This window comes from Fundulus heteroclitus, chromosome 12, assembly GCF_011125445.2.
Source record: "Fundulus heteroclitus isolate FHET01 chromosome 12, MU-UCD_Fhet_4.1, whole genome shotgun sequence".
Lineage (NCBI taxonomy): Eukaryota > Metazoa > Chordata > Actinopteri > Cyprinodontiformes > Fundulidae > Fundulus > Fundulus heteroclitus.
The window spans coordinates 18350599-18371116 of NC_046372.1; the positions used below are offsets into that span (position 1 = coordinate 18350599).

Genomic DNA, 20518 nt, shown 5'->3' on the forward strand with positions numbered 1-20518 from the left:
TATTTCTTTGGCTACTTACTTATAGATTCTCTGCTGATTATTTCTGTCATCACCTTTTTCATGGCGTCATCTCTGACCTCTTTGAGGACAGAGAGTGGACAGACGTTTATTTGGCCCTACACAAGGAGAAATTTGTCCAATCACCAGTTTGTTTAAAGGTTGTCTTCCTCATCAGCCTCCTTGATCAGACTAATCATCCTTCTGGTGGCTGTCTTATCTCCCCTAACACCTTTCCCGCTCTCGATCATGTCGAAGCACGCAGTCTGCCGTTTTACATTATTAGATCCCTGTCAGGGGGCACTTCCTCTGACTCCGAGAGACCCCCCGAAAATGAAGGCGAGGAAGATAGAAAGCGACGGCTCCTGCCTGCTCGGTTCAGCGGGAAGTGGAGGAGACGGTGCTGATGGACTAATCTCTTGCTCTGATTATCTTCTCATTACAATCAGACGGGAGCCACTCGCTGAAGAGGGGAATTTGTAATTACACTCGAATCTCTCGTGACTAAAACAGAGAATATTTATCGGGGCTTTGACTGCAGGCCCACATCAAATCACGCCAACTTATCAAGTCATTTGAGGATGAAGATTGTTTATGGACGAGTTGTTGCGGCATTATTTAGAAGTAGGGAATAATTGGCCCAGCTGTAATGTGTTTTCCATACCTGCTTGATCCTCGCAGGGCTGCACTGTGGCCCCGAGTCCCAGGGCAGGTTATCAGTCCGTCACAGGGCAACACTGAGGCTGTGTTTACATGACAACAATCCATTGAAAACGGGAGTTTTTCCAAAACGTTTACATGACAATATCGCAATTACAATCTCTGTGCAGTAAAAACCTGAAAACGGTGTAATTCCCACGCCTGCTCCACTTTGACACTGAACAAAACTGCAAAAACTAATAAACCAGAATCAGAATCAGAATCAGACATACTTTAATAATCCCAGAGTGAAATTACTTTTGTTACACGATCCAGATATTCAAATATACAAACATTTATATATATATATATATATATATATATATATATATATATATATATATATATATATATATATATATATATATATATATACACAACATTCCACACAAAATAATATAAATATATACATATATAACTCTCTCTCTCTCTCTCTCTCTCTCTCTCTCTCTCTCTCTATATATATATATATATATATATATATATATATATATATATATATATATATATATATATATATATATGTATATGTATAATTATGAATCCAAATAAAGTGATAAATATTTGATTTGGCGTAGAATAAAGTTTTCCTGTGGACAGACAACGACGTTCAACTGCTGCTTAAGGTGACTTTGAATAATTGCCGTGGTTATATTCAATAGAGTCAGCAGCCAGAGCAGTATTTTCTTCTTCTGTGGCTTTAAACATTTTAGGCAGGTGTAAGCTTGTGCCCGTGTGCATTTATTTCTACTGATTTCTGTCACAGTGAGCATGAGCCAGGGATTCCCTGTAAGAACAATTCAGTTTTTTCCAATTTAAGACCAAAACACACCAAACCATCTGATTCGTCCAATCCGATGGAGCCTCGCGTTGTGGTAATTAGTTCTGGTAGAAGTGATTGGGGCCAGGCAGGCCGGCTCGCGGGTGTCAGCTGCAGCTGCTTAGCTCCAAACAATGATTTTAGTCGGAGCTATGCAGCATTTTGACAAAAAAATGCATGAGTCAGACAGGAACAGAGACACTTTGGCACAGTAAAACACATCTGCTTTGGGGAAGAAGATCAAACCGTAGGGTTAAGGCAATGCAATTTCCAGCTTACCCATGGTAGGAGCTCAGAAGTACAGCAAGCAGATGAGAAAGTTAAACAGAGATTTTCTTTGACCTTGTTGGAGCAGAAACTGCAGCTTTACTTAATGTCACGAGTACGGTGGCCTGTAGAGGGAGTCTCTACGCAGTCAGTGGGTGAAGGAAAAAATATGTTCGGATCCGAACGTCAGGTCGGATGGTTTGGATGGTTTGGTGCATTTCTCCCTTACACAATGGAAACCGGAGAGGTTTTCGAAACATTACACTCTGGAACCTTTTTTCAAACTGTGCCATTGTCAGAGAAAACATTTGCTGCTGTTCAATTTTCACCAGAGAAGGTTATTGTGTAAACCAGACCTGAGGCATACAGATGCCCGAGCACGCAGGTACTGACATGTAAGGACAATTTTTAAGGTCACCTGTAACCCTAATGTACACTGTGGGAAAGGGGAGAAAATCCACAAAATGTTTGCAAACTCCATACAAAAAGCTAGTGTCAGGGATCCAAACCCACAACCTTCTTGCTGCCAGGTAGCGTTGCTGTTCCGTGCAATCAACTGAACCTCCTAAACTCCTCAAAAAAAGCAGAAACAAGTGAAACAGAACATCTGGATTTGGAATATTGTGCGACATGGGATGTTGCTTTTAGCCTCGTGAGACCATCCTGATCTCGCAAGCTTTCAAGGTTTCACTCGCAGATCAGTCTGGCTACCCTCCGTTAAAGAAAATTTGGAGCCGTTCACCAAACGAACGTCCAATCAGCGTTGGCTTTGAGGCGGGTTGAGGTGTGACGCAACGAGAAGACGCGACAGTTCAGTCTAAAGAACATGGCGGCTTCAGCCGATGAAACTAGCGTTAGTGTGGCTATCGAGCAAGTTTTATCGGAATTACAGAGTATTTCTTTGCTGAGCTAACAAGCCTTTACCTGCAGCAGCAAGAGTAGCTTGGCTTGTGGTTGTGTTTTCGTCGTCGCTCGTAACAGAGCGACGACGAATCTGATTGGTTTATTTGGCCCGTCTATCACCAACATAGGCCAATCAGCTAACCAGTATTTTCGCCCCTTCCCAAAATTACTTCAACGGAAGGTTTCCAGATGGATATGCGAAGCAAATCTATCTGGCGGAGTCAGGTAATGTTGCTTTACCACCTGAAGAAAAAGAGCCGTGCAAATGTCTTTTGTTTTCGTTGCTTACAGTGTGTGAGTGAAAAGCCTGATAAAGACAAGGGTGATATATTGCTATAATATGCGTCACTACTAAATGGGGACTTAAAGTATTTAAATGTCTAGGCAGCTGAAACACGTACGTATGTAACCACATTTTGAACTTTGACTTAACTACAGACCTCTGTTTTTCCTGGGGATTAGCTGGCAGAAGAAAAAGGTGGAAACAAAGCATACGGCCTGTAGACTAGAGAGAACCACCTACACTGCTATATCCTCTTCCGCTCTGTTGTGTGTTAGACTATTTAATCAAATGTTGACTTTTTGCTGAAGAGCAAAAAAAAAAAAAAACAAAAAAAAAATGTTTCCATCTAACTGTGTCCTTTTTCCTTCCTTTGCTTCCTGCACAGCTCAGAAACAACAGCCTCCTGCCAGCCGCTTCAGACGGATGATGGGAAAGCTGCTGACACGCGGGTGGACGGCGCGGAGAGGAACGGCTGCATCAAAGGAAGCGGCCGTAAACACCGCAGCCACCGCAGGGCCAGGATGTGAGTTAGTCTCTTCAGCTTTCACTGATGCAAAAATGAAATGCCTCGAAAATCATCAAGAGGGTTCCCTAAGCTCAAACAAAAAGGGCTGGGAAAAAGATAAGATGGTTTGGAAATCAATCCGTGTAAAAGATGTAGGAGTTTTGATGAGAGCGACGTGCTGCTGGTGATGAATGGTCGGGGTTTGTTTTTTGTTATTCTGGCTTGCTTTCATAGATCACAGCGCTTATGATAAACCACTTCCGCGTTTCTACCGAATGCCTTCAGGGCCTGACTCTAAGTGAGAAAAAACCTAAACTAATCTCTGTATTCTGGCGGATGGAATCTGCTAAGTCTCATCAGGTCGACCCTGAGGGAGACAAAGAGAGATGCCGGGGTGGAAATTTACCGTCCGTCGTTCTGATATCGTTCAGGGAAACCTTGAACTGGAAGTCTCCTTCACATCCTCGCAGATGTGTTTTATTTTATTTTTTTATGTTTTAATCGGGGGTAAGAACCTCTTCATTAATATAAAAGCTTCAAAGCGTTTGCAGCAGCACAGCAGGGGAAAACATCGAGATATGTGAAGCACATTTGAAGTTGCATTCGTAATATAAAGCTCGGTGAATTTTTAGCCCGCAGCAACTGTTGGTATTAAAATTTTACAGTGAACACAAAGAACACAGAGGCATGCAGGCTTCTGATAATGAAATTCTCCGCTATGTGGTTGAAGAGCAAAAAGCTATCTGACAAAACCTCAGAAAGATGAGAAAAACTTTTTTTTTTTCAATATTTGTTTTTTCTTGAAAAGAATATTTTTATATATATATTTTTTTATCCTTTTTTGTTGTTGTCCCCTTCACCTGTGTGATGCAACAGCTCTGCGGTGTATCCATTTAGGCTGAAAGTGGCCCCAGTGGGTCCTTACTTCTTGGAAAGCCTCCGCTGTAAAACACTGCGGGAATAAACACCTTTCTCTGTGTGATTCTATGTGATTTGCACCAATGTGACTGATGTGTTTTCATGTACGCTTTTCACACTTTAAGACTACCTTTAGACTAAAAGCAAAGACAAGGGAAACAATTTCAGTGTGAGGGGCTTGGAGTTCAAATAAACTGTGCAGTAAAAAAACAACAAAAAGAAATGAGACATGTTTATATTAAAATTAGTATAAACATGAATTTTGAAAGTGTGTTACAGACGTCATGTCGCTATTAAAAATTAAGCTGTGTCAGAGAACCCTCCTCCGGTGTCCGTCAGAAATACGGATCGAAATGCTCAATTTCTAAAAACCAGATGAGCCAGACAGACAGGAAGTCAGATGCAGAATCAGAATCAGAATCAGATCATGAACGGATCCAGTTTGGATTGCTGCACGGCACATTTAGCAATGAAAGGACGGAGCTCAGCGCACAGTGTGACGCCGGCTGAAGGTCTTCGTCCCGCCACTCCTCACATGCTCCGTTGTCACCGGTTTCATTCACGGCACCTGTGAGCCCGCCTCTCTGCTCCCCGTAATCAGGCTCATTCCACACACCTGCTCACCGCAGACAGCAGCACTGATTATTGAAAGCTTTTTTCTATGAGTCAATCTTCAGCATTTTCCTTTGATGCACGCTTACCGTTTATTGGATCTCACTGCCTTGCAGCGACGTCGTCAGACATCTACCAAGCTTCTGATTTCTGGACCACAGACTGGATTTATACCACGGCTAATGTGCCAACCCCTGGATTTTGTCCGGCCTGTTATTCTCTACCTGTGCATGACCCATGTCCGGCTTGAATTTCGGTGTTTTGATATGATGATGTTTGGATATTTTTAACTAATTCTTAACTCTAACTTCTTCTGTGTTTGCTTACAGTATCACTCACTAGTTCTTGGAGCAAAGTCATAGTTGAACAATTGTGTGCATATGTTTAATATTTTCTCTTAATATGCTTTCTGTTCAGGCACTGCAGATGAAAAGCAGCATTTTGACTACTAATGTACTCTGAAATACATTGTACATGCATGCCAAAACACAGCCCCATACTATATAACAACTACTAAAAACTACTAAATTACAATTCTCCTTGAACAGCTCTTTTCTCTATGGATGCAACTGAACTTGGTCTCTGATGATATGCAGGATTAGTCTTGATTGTGCCCATGATGTACAACTATTATCAAGACATTAGATCAAAATATGTGGTTATATTCATCAGTGCAGTGTAAATATCCCATCATCTTTACAATTATTCTCTTAATTCTTCCACTCTTCATATTATTACTGCCGTAGTGTTGTGGCCTAGTGGTTAGAGCAGCATGCTTGCATTCTGAGAAGGCTGCAAGTACCTGGTTCGAACTCCACATACTACCACTATGGGTCCCTGAGCAAGACATTAGCCTCAGACTGCTCCCGGGCGCTGTAAAGCTGCCCACCGCTCCGTAAGATTGGTTAAATGAAGAAAACTAATTTCTTTGTAATGCACAATTGTAATGAGAACTAAAGATTTCATTCATATCGCTGTGATTTCCTAGTATGATCTGTACTCTTACGGTTATGCCCACATTCTATTAAACTCAAAAGGATGAAATGGTGGATATTTCACTGTAAAATCGTGTACTGTTGCAGAAATTATTTGTTACAGGCTGCCGGCAAGTCCCTGTGCGTAAACAGACATTGTGGCTGTCATTTTCACGGAAAGAGTAACCAAGCCTGCTGCAGATGCTGGAATAGTTTCATTTTTTTATGCTCATTAAGGAAGAACCAGTTAATTACCGAACGTGTGATACGTTAAGATAAATATTCCAGATTTATTTGCGTTTTGTTTTTGTAAAAAATCATATTTAACACACAGTTTTCTACGTTATTATGGCATTGTAATAATTTTGGGAGAAAGACATGCCTAAACCAGTCCCAGTCATATAACATGCCACAGTATAAAAGGACCTAATTCTTTTACCTCTACATTTTGAATCCTCACACCCTCTACCTCCCCTTTCACCTCCTTTCAATCATGATCTTGTAATATTACTTAAAGGATTTCATTATACCTAGTTTACACTAGAAGCCAACGTGAACTCCTGCCAAAGATCGTCTCACTCTTAGTTATGATATGGACTAGTGAAGTTGACATTATAATGTCTCCTGTGATCATAAAATGTATTTTTGTTAAGAAATGTGATGCTGTTTTTGCCTTATCTTTTTGATGTGCGACAGCAAACACTTCAAACGGGAATAATCTCAGGGAAAGGCGTAATCTGAAGCGTTTCTTTTTGTCCATGTAGCTCTGAAAAAACATGTGTTTGAAAAAAATAATAAACTTCTCCCTTTGTTGTCCTCCCTAAACATTTCAAAGTTAATAGAACAGAATGTAAGGGAAAAGAAAGGGGCGGGAGGGGTCAAATAGGATTTTGCGTAGTCGTCAGTTTTCCATTTGTTTAAAGTTCCTAACAGGTCACAGCTGTAGCCTATTTAACAAACTACTGTGCCTGGTATGAAGGCAGCAAATTAGGTCACATCACTCAGTGGGTTATATCTTAACAATGGTCCCCTGTATGGCCAAGAAGATGCAAATGTGAATTAGATGAAACAAAAGGTTTTAAGGTGTCCCGTCACACATGTGCTGCTCTTTTACCAACAACCCAGACATTACTGGTGGTCCAGAACCCAACCGTTCATTGTTTTCAGTTGTGGAATGAAATGCTAAGAAAACATTTAGGGTTTTTTTTTTAGGCACCATATAACTGGAACACAGCCTAGAAAAGTTAAGGCCTTGATTTATTTGTGAAGCTGTTAATTAGATCAATATACAGGGGTGTTGTATAATGGGGAAAGGTTAGGACAATAAGGGGCCCCCAAATTTTATATATTTATATGAGCTTTTTAGATTATTTTAATTTTTTTGTCATGAGGCCCATAATTCCTGGTGGCATCCTTGTCAACATGAGAACATTTGTTCATATATCTGTTAAAAAGTGCTAGAATTTTATTCTTATTATTCAAAGTTTTTTTTTTTCCCTTGGAGTTTTATAATGTAAAAATGTGGCCAATAAAAGTACATTTTGGAAGAAAATAAAAAGATGTTTAAGCAGGCATTTAATACTTCTCATTTGGCTCTTATCCCTGTATTAAAGACATTTTTTATTAGTGAGATGCAACAGTTTAATCCTAAATGCCTTGTACTCATTAGATCTAAGTGGAAAATCACCGTAATTACAATAAATAAAGGCCTGAAAACATCACTATGTTTGTAATTAATCCATGTATTTCACTTAATGAAGTTAGTGGGAAAAAAAAGAAATGTTTCAATAATATTCTAATTCATTAAGCTGCACCTGCACATTTGTTTGTGATATTTCTCACAAAATAGCATTGCGGATTGTGTAAACTATTACTTTACTTTAGGAAATATTAAATAAAAATATCCATAAAAAACAGATCCATAACCTCTGGATGCCGACCCAAATGTCTGCGGTCACTCTATGAATATGAATGTATATGAATATTACGGATGACACATATTTAATACTATGACTGAATATAGAGTTTTAAGAAACTTAAATGAGAAAAAAAATTGTTTAAAGTTAATAAACTGAACTTTTAACCTACCTGATCCATTTCCAGTTTCTCAATAAACCCACAAACACATATAAATGGTAATAATAAGAAAATGCAAACAGGATTACCTTTTGTCCTTCCCCTTATTGTTCAGAACACATTAGTCCGTACATCGTTGCTTATAGACAGTCATTTGCAAAATCTCTGAGCGACTAAGAGGTAAAACAGTAGTTTTCCAATTTCTTCCTCCATTTCTAGAGTCTCTTAAACCTGTTAGTCCCTGTAATATTTATAAATAAAATGGCAATCCACAGAGGGAAAAACTTGATTTACTTTATAATAAGGTGAAAAGAAATATGTCTGCATATTGCCTTTTGTATAGCAGATTTTTCTTGTTACAAGATGTGAGTTTTTCCTTTTCCACCTATGTCTTTGACTGCAAGGTCAGCAGAGTGGAAGGCTAACTGCTGTGAGCCTCTGGGAAGTGCTGCAGAAGAATCACAGATTTCCCAAAAGCATTTACAAATTGTGCACAATTAATGTTGTGTTTGTGTTTTTATTAATTTATGTTTTTTAATGGCTAATTAACTACATAAATTTCCAAACCGGTTGTCTCAATAAGAAAGTGTTGCCAGAGAGAAGCGTTCCTCTGTTGGGAAAAGTGCTTTTTCTTTCGATTGTTCTCGCTAATTGGATCGCGGCAGCTCAACTCAGCAGAGAAATCCAACATTAAACTGATTCTCGGTTCTTCTAAAGACAGCATGTCAGCTCTAATGAGCAATTATTAGGCAGGTTTTTAGGAAAAGCAGGTTTATTTGTAAATCATACACTATGCACTTCAGAATGCTTCACAGAAAATAAAAGCAACAGCTGAAAAAAGACCTTGTTGAAGTGTTGAATATTTAAGTATTTGACACAATAGTAATGCTAATACCACTACTACTACTACTACTAATAATAATAATAATAACTTTCTATATACATCTCTTTTAAACAAAGAGCGGAACAGTAGGTGGAAAAAAATAAATAAAACAACACAGTTTAAAAACAGGTAAAAATATAAAAACCATAAAATATAAAACCATAAAAACAAAAAAGAAACACCAAAAAATAAAATATAACTTTGGGGATCCAATTAAGCCACATAAGATAAGGTGAACAAGTTGGTCTTTAGCCCTCCGAATATCTAGCAGGAGACTGTTCCACAAATATGGGGTACGAAAGTAAAAAAGCACGCTCCCCTAAAGTTTTTCTCTTAGCCTTAGGAACTCTTAGAATACACCGGCAGCTTTGCTCATGCAAGACTAATTTGCATTGTGGAAACCAAGAGTGGTTGATCTCACCGCTCTCTTTGCTCTGACAGCAGGCGAGTTTCAGGATTAGGCAGCAGCTGTCTGCCTGTGAGACAGCTTTTATGGCAAGACAATTAACATTTAATTGCTAGACTGGATGTTAATTACTGATATCTGCCACATAGTTTTGCTCAGTCAAAACTCTTATTCAAAATATCTGTAATTGGATTTTGACTAGTCAGAACTCCAACTTTTGTCCAGTTAGATTCGAACAGTTTTGCCATATATATGTTGTTTGTCAACATAGACATCTATAACTTATTCATCTTAAATCAAAAATGCCTCTCGTCACAGTGACATTAAGACTAGTCAAAATGATGTTATAGATATTTGTATTGGTAATTCTGGATAGTTAAACTTACTTATTAAATGTTAAAATGGCTTGCCATACTTCCACAGCAGCACAGCTATTTATATCAGTTTCTCCTACTACGTCACAAAAACTTTTGAGCCAATAGCAATACGGATTCGAAATTAAACACATGACCACCGTTTCACCCTAGGAGGGCGCCACACTGACGATTTCAGACACAAAAGTAGGATTTCCACACGCATGTTCTAATTTGTCAAAATAATGATCAGGATATGTAGACAGTACTATAAGACAACCATGCCTAACAGCTTATTGGCAAAAAAAAAAAAAACAGTTAATTTGGGGTTTTGTTACCCTTTAGAGAGGGTGCCGATTTGGAGGAATACACATCATCTGTGCTGTTTTCAGTTCTGCACTGATGTTGTCCTACCCACAAGGACAATCAGAATGTTTCCGTTTCCTAATCAGAAACCACGGGTGGACAGCACCATGTGGTCCGTGCTGAAGAGCCGGGAAGCAGTATTCAGATCAGGAGACAGACAGAGTTAGCAGTAAGCTGAAAAGGGCATCCAGAAGGCAAAGCACAGCGACAAGCAGTGCATTGAGGACCGCTTCAACAGCAGCAAGCCACATAGCTTGTGGAAACTGCCAGAAAGAAAATCGCAGACTCTTGCTTTAAATCAAATACTGATATAATTAAAAATAGATTATTTCCCATAGCTGTGAAGGCCATCGTCCTCTGCTGGGAATCGAATACACCACCAACCCAGTTCATAGTCTGTTACATGTTTACACACATTCTGCTGGTTCCAGAGTTTCTTGATTCAATCGAGAATTATTTCCACCGTTTCTCAAACGCTTATATCTATTTGCTAGTTTTTGCTAATACATTTTGTACAGCTTGTACATTTTTTTTAACTTCTCTCGGAATGTTTGTCTGTTACATTTCTGCAACTGCACAGTAATGTACATAATTTGGTAAAGTGACAATCTTTCTTTTATGAGCTGAACGTTTAAATTTCATTTGTTGCTAAGGACTATTTGCATATGTTGTTGTCAGTGTGTTACATTTACATATACATATACATTATATCTTGATTTGTCTCAGTGTGTTATGATTTCTGAGCCGGTGTCTCACCTAAATTTCATTATGGTTATATAATGACAATAAAGACTCTTGATGCTTTATTCTTGGTTATGCCTCCTGAGAAGGCTGCGAGCCCCCAGGTTCAAATCCCCAAAACTGCCACTCTGGTTCCCTAAGAACGCCCCTGAGCCCCTGAGCCCCCAATGTGTGATGGCTGGCCACCAGCTGGACCCCGGCCATCACACATTGGCACCCCACTGCTCCCTAAGGATGAAATGGAGAGAAATGAACTTGAAATGAGAAATAAATATTATTATTTTTAAAAAAACCTTGAGTGGATCTCATTAGACAGATAGAAACCCAGACAATTTAAATTGTGTGAAACACAATTCATATTGTATCCCAAATAAACTATGTAGTTTACTGTATATATAAAGGCATTTAAAAAAAATCAGATCAAATGGGGAAAAAAATCAAACCTTCTTTTGGCAATTTCAGCTTTAAGTATGTTCTCAATAGATGTCCTCAAATCCCCATTTTCATTCACAATTGTTGCACTAAATTGCATTCCCTGTGTAGCTGGAAAGTGACTGCTCTCTCGTTCCCTCTGTCTCATCAAAAGAAATGGTTTCTGCTGGCCAGATGAAATGCAAATGCCCTCTCACTGCAAGACCCGAATGGTCAAAGTGTTAATGAGTGACAAAGCGTTCTCATTATCAGGAGAGGGTACTTGGGCTTGGTAAGTCTAATCAGCTCTAATGCATTCCAGGTCCTAATGCTCCTAAACTGCCAACAATGCCAAGCAGGGCCATTTATTACTACAGGACACTCCTGTGGATCCAGCAAAACTGGCACAAAGTCTCCAGAGCTTATTGGTTGCATTTATAAGTAATAAGTACAGGATGTTACACATTGCAACACTCCTGTTTTAAACTGGAATGATACCATATTCTTTATTTATAAAGCACAGTGGCCTTTTTCTCTTTCAGATTGCTAATAAAGAGCAGCATTACACTTGAATCATCAGGAATGGGAGTTTTCAAACACATTTTCTGAAGGTCTTTGGACCTGTTCTTTGCTAGATTAAAACTGTGATGTGAAATAACTATGATAAAAATATTTGTTGTTGATTTCACATGCAGGATCTCGTTGTTTTCATGAAAGACCACTCAACATTTATTTCTATTTTTTTTTGGAGTGCATTGTTTACATTTTTTGTCGCTTAATGCTCAGGATCGTTTAAAGAATTTAAAATTAAGACAAAAAATGTTTAAATGAAGCAACCATAAACGGCTGTGGCCGATGGGATCTGGCTAGCTGCAGAAACTCGTCGGCTGAAGAAGGGTGTGGCATCCAGAAGTAGGTTATAGAGGCTAGATCAGGGGTCTGCAGCCTTCTGCTGCAGAGCCCCAAGTCTTTGGAGATTTCACAAAGGCTCTAAATAACTCAGAATAAAAATGATAAAGGACCAGTTAATGTTTTTAAATACAGATATAACATATAATGCCAGTTTTAGCAGAATGACAAAAGTAGCAAAAATACAAATTTAGATAAATTTTTCTTGTCATGAGATTGGAAACCATGTGTATTTTCACATTATCCCATGGGCAAAAATAGGAATCCATTTTCTTTTTGAAAAGGTTTTGATCTATTTACTTATTTTATAGTTTTGATTTCATCAGAGCCAGTAACGGAAAATCAAATCTGAATTCTTATAAAACCATCACATTTTCTCATTTTGATATTATCTCCATTTATTTCCATTTCTGTCACCTTTCTTGCTCAGTCACAAACTGCCGTTGCCCTTGTCTTTGAAATGACCACTCAGTGAGCCTTTGGTGCTTTTGAAGTCCTTCATCTCCTTTCTCAGATGACTATTTTTTAGACAGAAGAAGGTCTGGAAAGTAATTAATCTGTCCACAAGAAGGAAACCAGAGATCAATGGCCCTCTGGTTTGACTGTGTGCATGATTTGTATTTCTGTTTTGCCCTCTGACGGAGCGGAGATCTGACCAGTGTGTACCCTGCCTCTCACCCATTAACTATTGGAAACTGGCACCAGCCTTTCCCCCAACGCTGTGAGGATTAAGTGGGCATAGTTGGTTCAAAGGTTTTGAGTTTCCTTTCCATAAGCTTCTCACAATACTTTGCTACAATTTTGGCCTGTTTCTCCTGACAGAACTCTGCCCACAAATGTTCTATGGTTCTGAAATCAGGGCTTTATGATAGCTGTTACAAAACATTCATTTTGTTGTCCTTTGGCAACTAACTAACTTGATGCAATACTTTTTTTTGTCCATTTGAAGTACCCGTTTCTGCCCAGTCTTTAACATCCTGGCTGATGTCATGAGATGCTGCTTTAATATCTTTAAATATTGCTCTGCACATAAGATAACATCTATTTTGTGAATTGCACCGGTCAATCCTGCAGCAAAACATCCCACAAAATGATTCAGCTTCCCTTGTGTCACAGGTGGGATAGTGGTGTCAGGATAGCAAGGTTCCCCTTTCCTCATCTGAATGTAATAATGGCCATTATTACCAAAGACCTCTATTATAGTTTCATCTTCTTTCACAGAGCTTCTCTCCAAAAAAAAAGATATTTGTCCCTGACTGCATTTGCAAACTGCAATCAGACTTATTAAGTTGCTGTTTGTTTGTTTTTTTAGTAGTGACTTCTTCCTCCCTGATTGGTCTTTCAGTCCATGTAGATGTCAGTTTCTCTGACACTCTTACAAACTTCAGCCAGCATCTTTTCAAGGTTTTCTTGTTTTGTTCTGAACCCTAAAAGCACAGTACAAACCATAGGAAGAAGAACCCTTCTAATACCACAGAGGTATTTAACCTAAATGTGAACTGACCTATTACAAAGCCATGGCAGCATCATTTGAGCTTTATAAATGTTTAAAAGGTATAATAATCTTAATATATGTACTGTAATCTTTTTAATTTGAAGACAGCAATTAAAATTGTCTTAAAAATATGCATTTCATTATTCCTGTTGTTAGTAAGAAAACTAAATTTGGTCCTTATAACTTACCAACTACAGGAGGAATTTTGTCTGATCTAATGTCAGAGAGATTAAGTGTCTTTTTATACAGTAAGTGTGAATGTCTGGTTTCAACTGTAAATGTGTTAATTTTTTTAAGAAAGATTTGTGACCTGGGTGGCTTGTCAAATTTTCAGTTGTACAAAAAAGTGTTTCAGAGTTTGACTTCGTCCTATAAAAAAAACATAGCTGAATAAATCTCTGTAAAAACGAAAAAAGTCCTTTTGGTATTGATGCATAAGATATCCCCAAGTGAAGTATTATTGGTGTGATTTATTTTTATTTGTGTCCATGCGACAGTAAGGGTTTGTTTGTTTTTTCTACTGGATGTTGTCATTTAACATTTTAAGTAAAATCTTCTACACTAAAAGTTTCTGCTGAGGTTTTGGTGCTGAACAACATCTATCCTGTCACGAGTGACTAGAGGACTCCTTTTGCTCTGTCTGTGCCCACAGCCCCTTCTTTGATGGTGTCCTCTCCCCTCGGGCAAAAGGGAAGAAGAAGAAGAGAAAGTCTGAGCGAAAGAGAAAAAGAAGAAGGTGAGTTCTCAAAGTTTGCCAATACTTTAGTCAATGTGAAAGTGCTTCACTGGTTGAAATGGACGCATAGAAATAAACAGAATACAAAGAAAGTACTGCATGCAACACATCACACGAAACCCACGCATTTATGGTATGCTTTGAATTTAAATGAATTTCCAATTAACCATATTCCAAATGAGTGCAATAGAATTGGGTTGTAACTATCTTGAAATTAAACTGTAATTACTTTGAACACATTGGACTGATTTTGACAATAATAAGTAACCACTGAACCAAATTGAAGGAATTATCTTGAGTCATTTTAAAATGAAACACATCTTTTTTTAATTAGTTAAATGGAATTCGGTTAAAATTTGCCAACACGGAACAGTGCTTTCTTTTAACAAAACCTGATGTATAATTAGATTTATTTTGATTTTACCTTTTTAGATTGTGCCAGGATGATATGTATTGAAATAAAGTGTAAGCACTTTAAAGTAATGTGGCAGAATTTAATTCAGTTATTGCCTTTAAAGAAGACCGTGGAAATTTTCTGTTGGATTTATGTTGGTTTGAACTGAACTAACATACTTTGAATAAACTGTTTTAATTAACAACAATGACTTGTACTAATGAGCATGTGCTGTAATAAATTTGATCGAATCAGCATTCAATAGATTATGCATTTGGAATTAAGTAATATAATGGAACTGGATTGTGATTTACGTTATTAATATTATTTTTTTGTATGGACCACAAAACAGTTAATTAAATTACTTTAAATATTGCTTCAAATATTGGACCGCCCATATCTTTAAAACTTTGGACTGAATTTTAAAGCAATTAGTCAAACTGGACTGTAATTGACTAAATTGAGTTTAAAAGAACATGGAAATGGAAATTAGATGCATCTGTTAGGGATGAATATGGTGGGAACTTAATTGAATTAAATGGAAATAATTTAGATTTACATTGGTTTACTTTACCATTGACTTGGACTATATTTAATATATGGGATTAAACTGCCTTGAAATTGCACCTGTTTAAAATGGATTGCTATTGAACTGATCTAGATTCTACTGGACACAAATCTTACTTCGCTGTAAGGTAGCTGAAATAAAATATTGATGGTCAAACATACTTAAGGTGAACTGAATTTAATTCAGCTTAGCCACGAAGTCTAAGCATACTTGCTTACCTTTCCATTTTTCCCTTTAGGTCACCTTCACACAGTCTGTCACCACTGAGGAAGAAGAAAAAGAAGAAGAAGAAGAGCTCCAAGAAAAGCAAGCGACATAGGTAGTTCTCCTTTATTATTACAGCATAGCAGACATGGAATTACATTAGAAAAGTGACCCAAATTATCTTACATTCCAGGTATACCTCCAAGAAGTCCAAACACAGGTATATTAAAATATATCTACTTATTATTATTATTATTATTATTATTATTATTATTATACGTGTTTTATTTATCTAGACATCAAAGACAGTTGTCACTTTGAATACCTTGCCGTTTTTAATGTGGTCGTGTAACAATTGCATGCATGACGAAGGATTACTGGATTTTCACCTTAAAGCCTGATTCTTAGTGTATCAGCAAGAAGGCAGGCTGCCTGTGAAGGCTTTGTCGGTCTTAAATACCTCCGGCTCATTCTGCTTTCCTTTATCCCTCTAGCTCTTCAAGTTTAAAACGTAAGAGGAAGGATGAACGCAAGCACAAAAAAAGGTCAGTATGAAATAGTTGCATCAGAATCATGTACACCAAACCCCCCATTTAGATAATAGACCGACACATTTATGGCTTCTGACTGTTTTTTTTTTTTTTTTTACATACAAAAATCTGAAAAGTGTTGCATGCATTTGTATTCAGCCCCCCCGAGGTGTCGTATAAGGTGGCTGACAGGTGCAAACATGCAACAAAAGGCTGAATGTTCCACATACAGCTAACTGCGGCACAAAAGGCAAAACGCACTGCGAACATATGAATGATGCAAACTCCAAAACACACACAAACAAATGCGATAGAAAAAAATGCTGCAAAATAAAAATGCTACAATCACAACAAGCAGAAACAAAATAAAAATGGCACAAGTCCTGAAGGAGACTTGTGCCATTGAAGGAGCACCATCAGGTTGATGGTGCTCCTTCAACCTGAAGGTTGAAGGAGCACCATAGGAAAGCCGGATAGAGCTTAGCTACGATGGTGGAGAAAGGGATGGAGGTGGGTTGAATCAGGATCATCTGAGTCCAAATCAGACATTGCACAACCACTGCTTGCCTTTGGCTGGGTAGCAGGCTGAGACGTGGATTTGAAGACCTTTTAAGATGAACTCTGGATGCTGATTGGGCTTCGGAGGCGGATGAGTCTCTGATTGGATGAATGTAAGTAATTCAGTTACTTCAGTTGAATTTCCGCCTAGGCTTCATTACAAATGATTATGGCCATTTAAAAAAAAGGAAATTAATGAAAACCTATTTTTTCTTTCTCTCCTTCAACTTGTTTTCTGGGGATCATGTAAATGTCTTTATTGAGGTCTTGGTCCCTTATGGCTATGTAGTTGACTCCACTTGGTAGTTGGCACACATCTGTTTTTTATTTTTGTTTCGTTTTTTTGGGAAAGTTTTTGTTTCTTGCTGTTGTGTTTGACAATTGTAGAATTTTTCTTTTGCAGTGATTTTCTGTTGCTTTTGTTTTGTTTTTTGCTTGTGTGATTTGGAGTTTGCATTATATTTTACATCATTATATTTTCTATGACTGCGTCATGTTTCTGTTTCAGCGCATTTGGCCGTTTGTGGTGCATTCAGTCATTTGGTGCGAGTTTACACCTATCGGCTACAATTTATACATCCACCATCCACTGCAGTAGCAGCAGCAGCTCTTTTATGGTATTTCTCTCTACCAGTTTTGCATATCTAATCCTTACCTGGTATTCTTTGTGAAACAGCTCGAAGATCTTCACTAAGCCATTCTAACATAAATATCCGCTCATCTAAATGGCTGCACCTCCATTTGTATAGCTTTTGAAGTCTGCAGATGACACCACTGTCGTCTGATCCAGCACAATGACATGAGATGGATTAGCTGGTCCATAGGTGTAGTCAGCAGCACCTGGGGCTTATCCCGCTCAAGACAGCGGAGATGATGGTAGACTTCCGGAGAACATCCCTCACACTGCTTGCCTTCACCATGCACATAAGGACTGTGTCTGCTGTGGATCACGTCTGGCTCCTCTGCTTTCTCAGGACCAGAGATAGTCCTAACACAGAGACTGATTGTTGCACCAATCTAACCATGCTGGATTGAATTCTTTCCGTAAAAAACAAAACAAAACAAAACAAAAGTCTGTATGTGTGTGTGTATATATATATATATATATATATATATATATATATATATATATATATGTATATATATATATATATATATATATATATATATATATATATATATATAGATAGATAGATAGATAGATAGATAGATAGATAGATAGATAGATAGATAGATAGATAGATAGATAGATCATGGATTAAAGCTGACTCTGATTCTGATCTGAATCCTTTGATTGTTGCTCAGGTTAAATCTTTAGGGTTATTGTGTCGCTCCACCACGGTGTCAAGTCTTGCAGCCTCTCTCAGGCTTGTTTTTCTTTACAAAGATTGCAGGCACCTGGTTGAACTCAAATTCTTTTCTGGGTATCAAAGTATAGAGGGCTGAATACCCGTACAAGTCACACTTTTCAAATTTTTGTTTGTCATGAAGTGATTTAAAAAATATATGTATAATTGTCCATGTACTTCACTGTTTGTTATTGTAACATGACAAAATGGCACAAAAATAGCTGCTCGTTTTAATAGATCCATCTTCACTTTAGCTCCCGTCAGTATTTAACTTTCAACTCTCAGCCCGTTTCTTCCTCTGTCCTTTCTTCTTTGCTCTGCACCAGTTCACGGACTCACTCGCGCCGGAGGCGGCGCTACAGGAGGTCTGAGTCGGACACTTCCTCCTGCCGATCCTTTACAGGGAAAAGGTAGTGGCCGTCTTTCCTCCCTTCGACCCATGCCACCCCCCCCCCCCCCCCCACACACACACACACACACACACACTTTTCCTTATCAGCATGAGGCGTCTTGGTCTCACTGCGGCAATAACTGATAAGGGAGAGGTGACTTCCTCCACCTCTGGTATAACCAACCCTTATCACAGCCTCACAGGAAATGGCCCCAAATTCACTCCTTAGATCAATGCACTCAGGATGAAATAGAGTGAAATATTGGGGGGTTTGATGATATGAAAGGGGTACTGTGATCTGGCATTTTTTTCCCCAATTACATTTGAGTAATTCCTGGTGGATTTGCTGGATAAAGGTGGTAATTAATTATTTTTGACCACGGTTTAATGCTGATGTACATTGTACATAAGAAGGGCCACAGCAGGCAAACTTCAAACAGGAAGGCCTATTTCTTATGAGGTGCGAAGGAGAAAATGATGGTGAAGAAGGCAGGACTCGAACAGTATTTAATTAAAAAAAGGTCAGATGTCCATAAATATAAAAAAAAAATGGTGAGCCAGGGTGTGGCTTGAAAAAAATGCTCTGACACCAGTGGTGAATAATGCAGCTCAGGATCTGATAATCAGCAAATGAACACTGTTTTATGATAACCAGCAATATCCATCTATATATTAACATTTTCTGTTTTTATGTCCAAACAAGGACAGTATGTTTTAATTAATTTAAATTATTAAAAAAATGCAAATGCATCTAATTGCATTCTTGTTCTTCTTCTTCTTTGGTGATTAATCACTGGAAACTATTTGTGCACATTCATCTTCTGATTGAACAGCAATTACATTTAGATGCCTTACTGGCATCAAATATGCTTGTCAGCAAAGGAAGTGCTTACATAATTCTGCGTTGTAAAATGAACTAACCGAAAGATTTCCTCGCAGACACCGACAGAAGTCTGTGGTTCATCAGGCATTCAGGGAGATGAGAGCGGCTGGAGAGGAAACCCGAGCAGCACTGAACCCCGCGGAAACAAAGTGGAGACGTACGACAAAATCTGTGTGTAAAACGGCTCCTAAATATCGCTCCGTCCTCTCAGCAGGCACCGTAAGTACAGTTGACAAGTTTTACAACACCGCCACGGGTTCAAATCAGTTTCTCTGCTCTGACCAGGTCAAGTTTATGGTTTCAACTTAATTATTTGAAAGGAATTTATTTCAGACAATTAACAAATTTGACAAATAATAATAATAACAAATAATAATAAATAAATAAATACATTTCAGAAATAAATACATTTCAGAATTTAACAAATAATAATAATAAATAAATAAATACATTTCAGAAATACTTCAAACAAACAACCAAGTACCACATAAAAAGTAATTGGTAAACATTAAATGAAATCTTTGTACCAAATCATTTAAATCATTGAACATAAATAGAAATGAGATAAACAAAATTTCCCTCTAAATAAACATGTCAGTATTGATTGTTGATTAATGTAAGTTGTCTGAAAAGGAGTATGAAGAAGTAAAACTAATATTTCATACCCCTTCTTCAATTAATTGTTAATTTTGGTTCCTATAAAACATCCTTGATCTTCAATATGGATTCTGTGCTGGACGGCTGTGCTCTGAGGAACTAAATGATTTTTAAAGAGAAAATCTGAGCTTATTTTTATTATAAACAAGTGTTTATTTTTTTATTTTTCACGATATATGTTCAAACTTGTGTCTCAAAGCAAATCCATTTTGTCAAAGTGGCTTTAAATCTCCATATCTACGCTGCAATCATGCGAAGCTATTTTAGGTGTGAAAGTGTGAATCCAGAGTGGTGCAAAGGATAATATGATGTGCTTTATGTTAACTAATGTACGAAATGGTGACGTGCCAGCAGCATTTCAGGCATTATGAGTGGATTTCACGGCAGCTTGTTGGCACATAAAGATTTAACAGAACTAAAATGCATTATAAACCCCGCTGAATATGTATAAATCTAAAAACATTGTTAATGTACCGAGAAATATGCAATAAATGTAAAAACCAGAACAGCTGGTGCAGACAGTGTTTCAACAGACTGATTAAAATCTTTGATGTCTTGGCTAATAAGCCCACGTTTAAATCATCTTATTATTAGTCTTTGCAATGAACAAGTATATTATGTAGCATGTTT

General features: G+C 37.8%; 1 protein-coding gene across 1 annotated transcript in view; it reads left to right on the forward strand.

Moving 5' to 3' along the window:
- Window positions 1-20518, forward strand: part of srrm4 (serine/arginine repetitive matrix 4) — a 94808-nt gene that overhangs the window by 62995 nt on the left and 11295 nt on the right. Inside the window, exons 2-8 of the mRNA XM_036144121.1 lie at window positions 3355-3492; window positions 14271-14354; window positions 15555-15635; window positions 15714-15740; window positions 16015-16065; window positions 18284-18367; window positions 19288-19450. Of these exons, the coding sequence (XP_036000014.1) occupies window positions 3355-3492; window positions 14271-14354; window positions 15555-15635; window positions 15714-15740; window positions 16015-16065; window positions 18284-18367; window positions 19288-19450 (628 nt within the window). The remainder of the gene's footprint in view (window positions 1-3354; window positions 3493-14270; window positions 14355-15554; window positions 15636-15713; window positions 15741-16014; window positions 16066-18283; window positions 18368-19287; window positions 19451-20518) is intronic.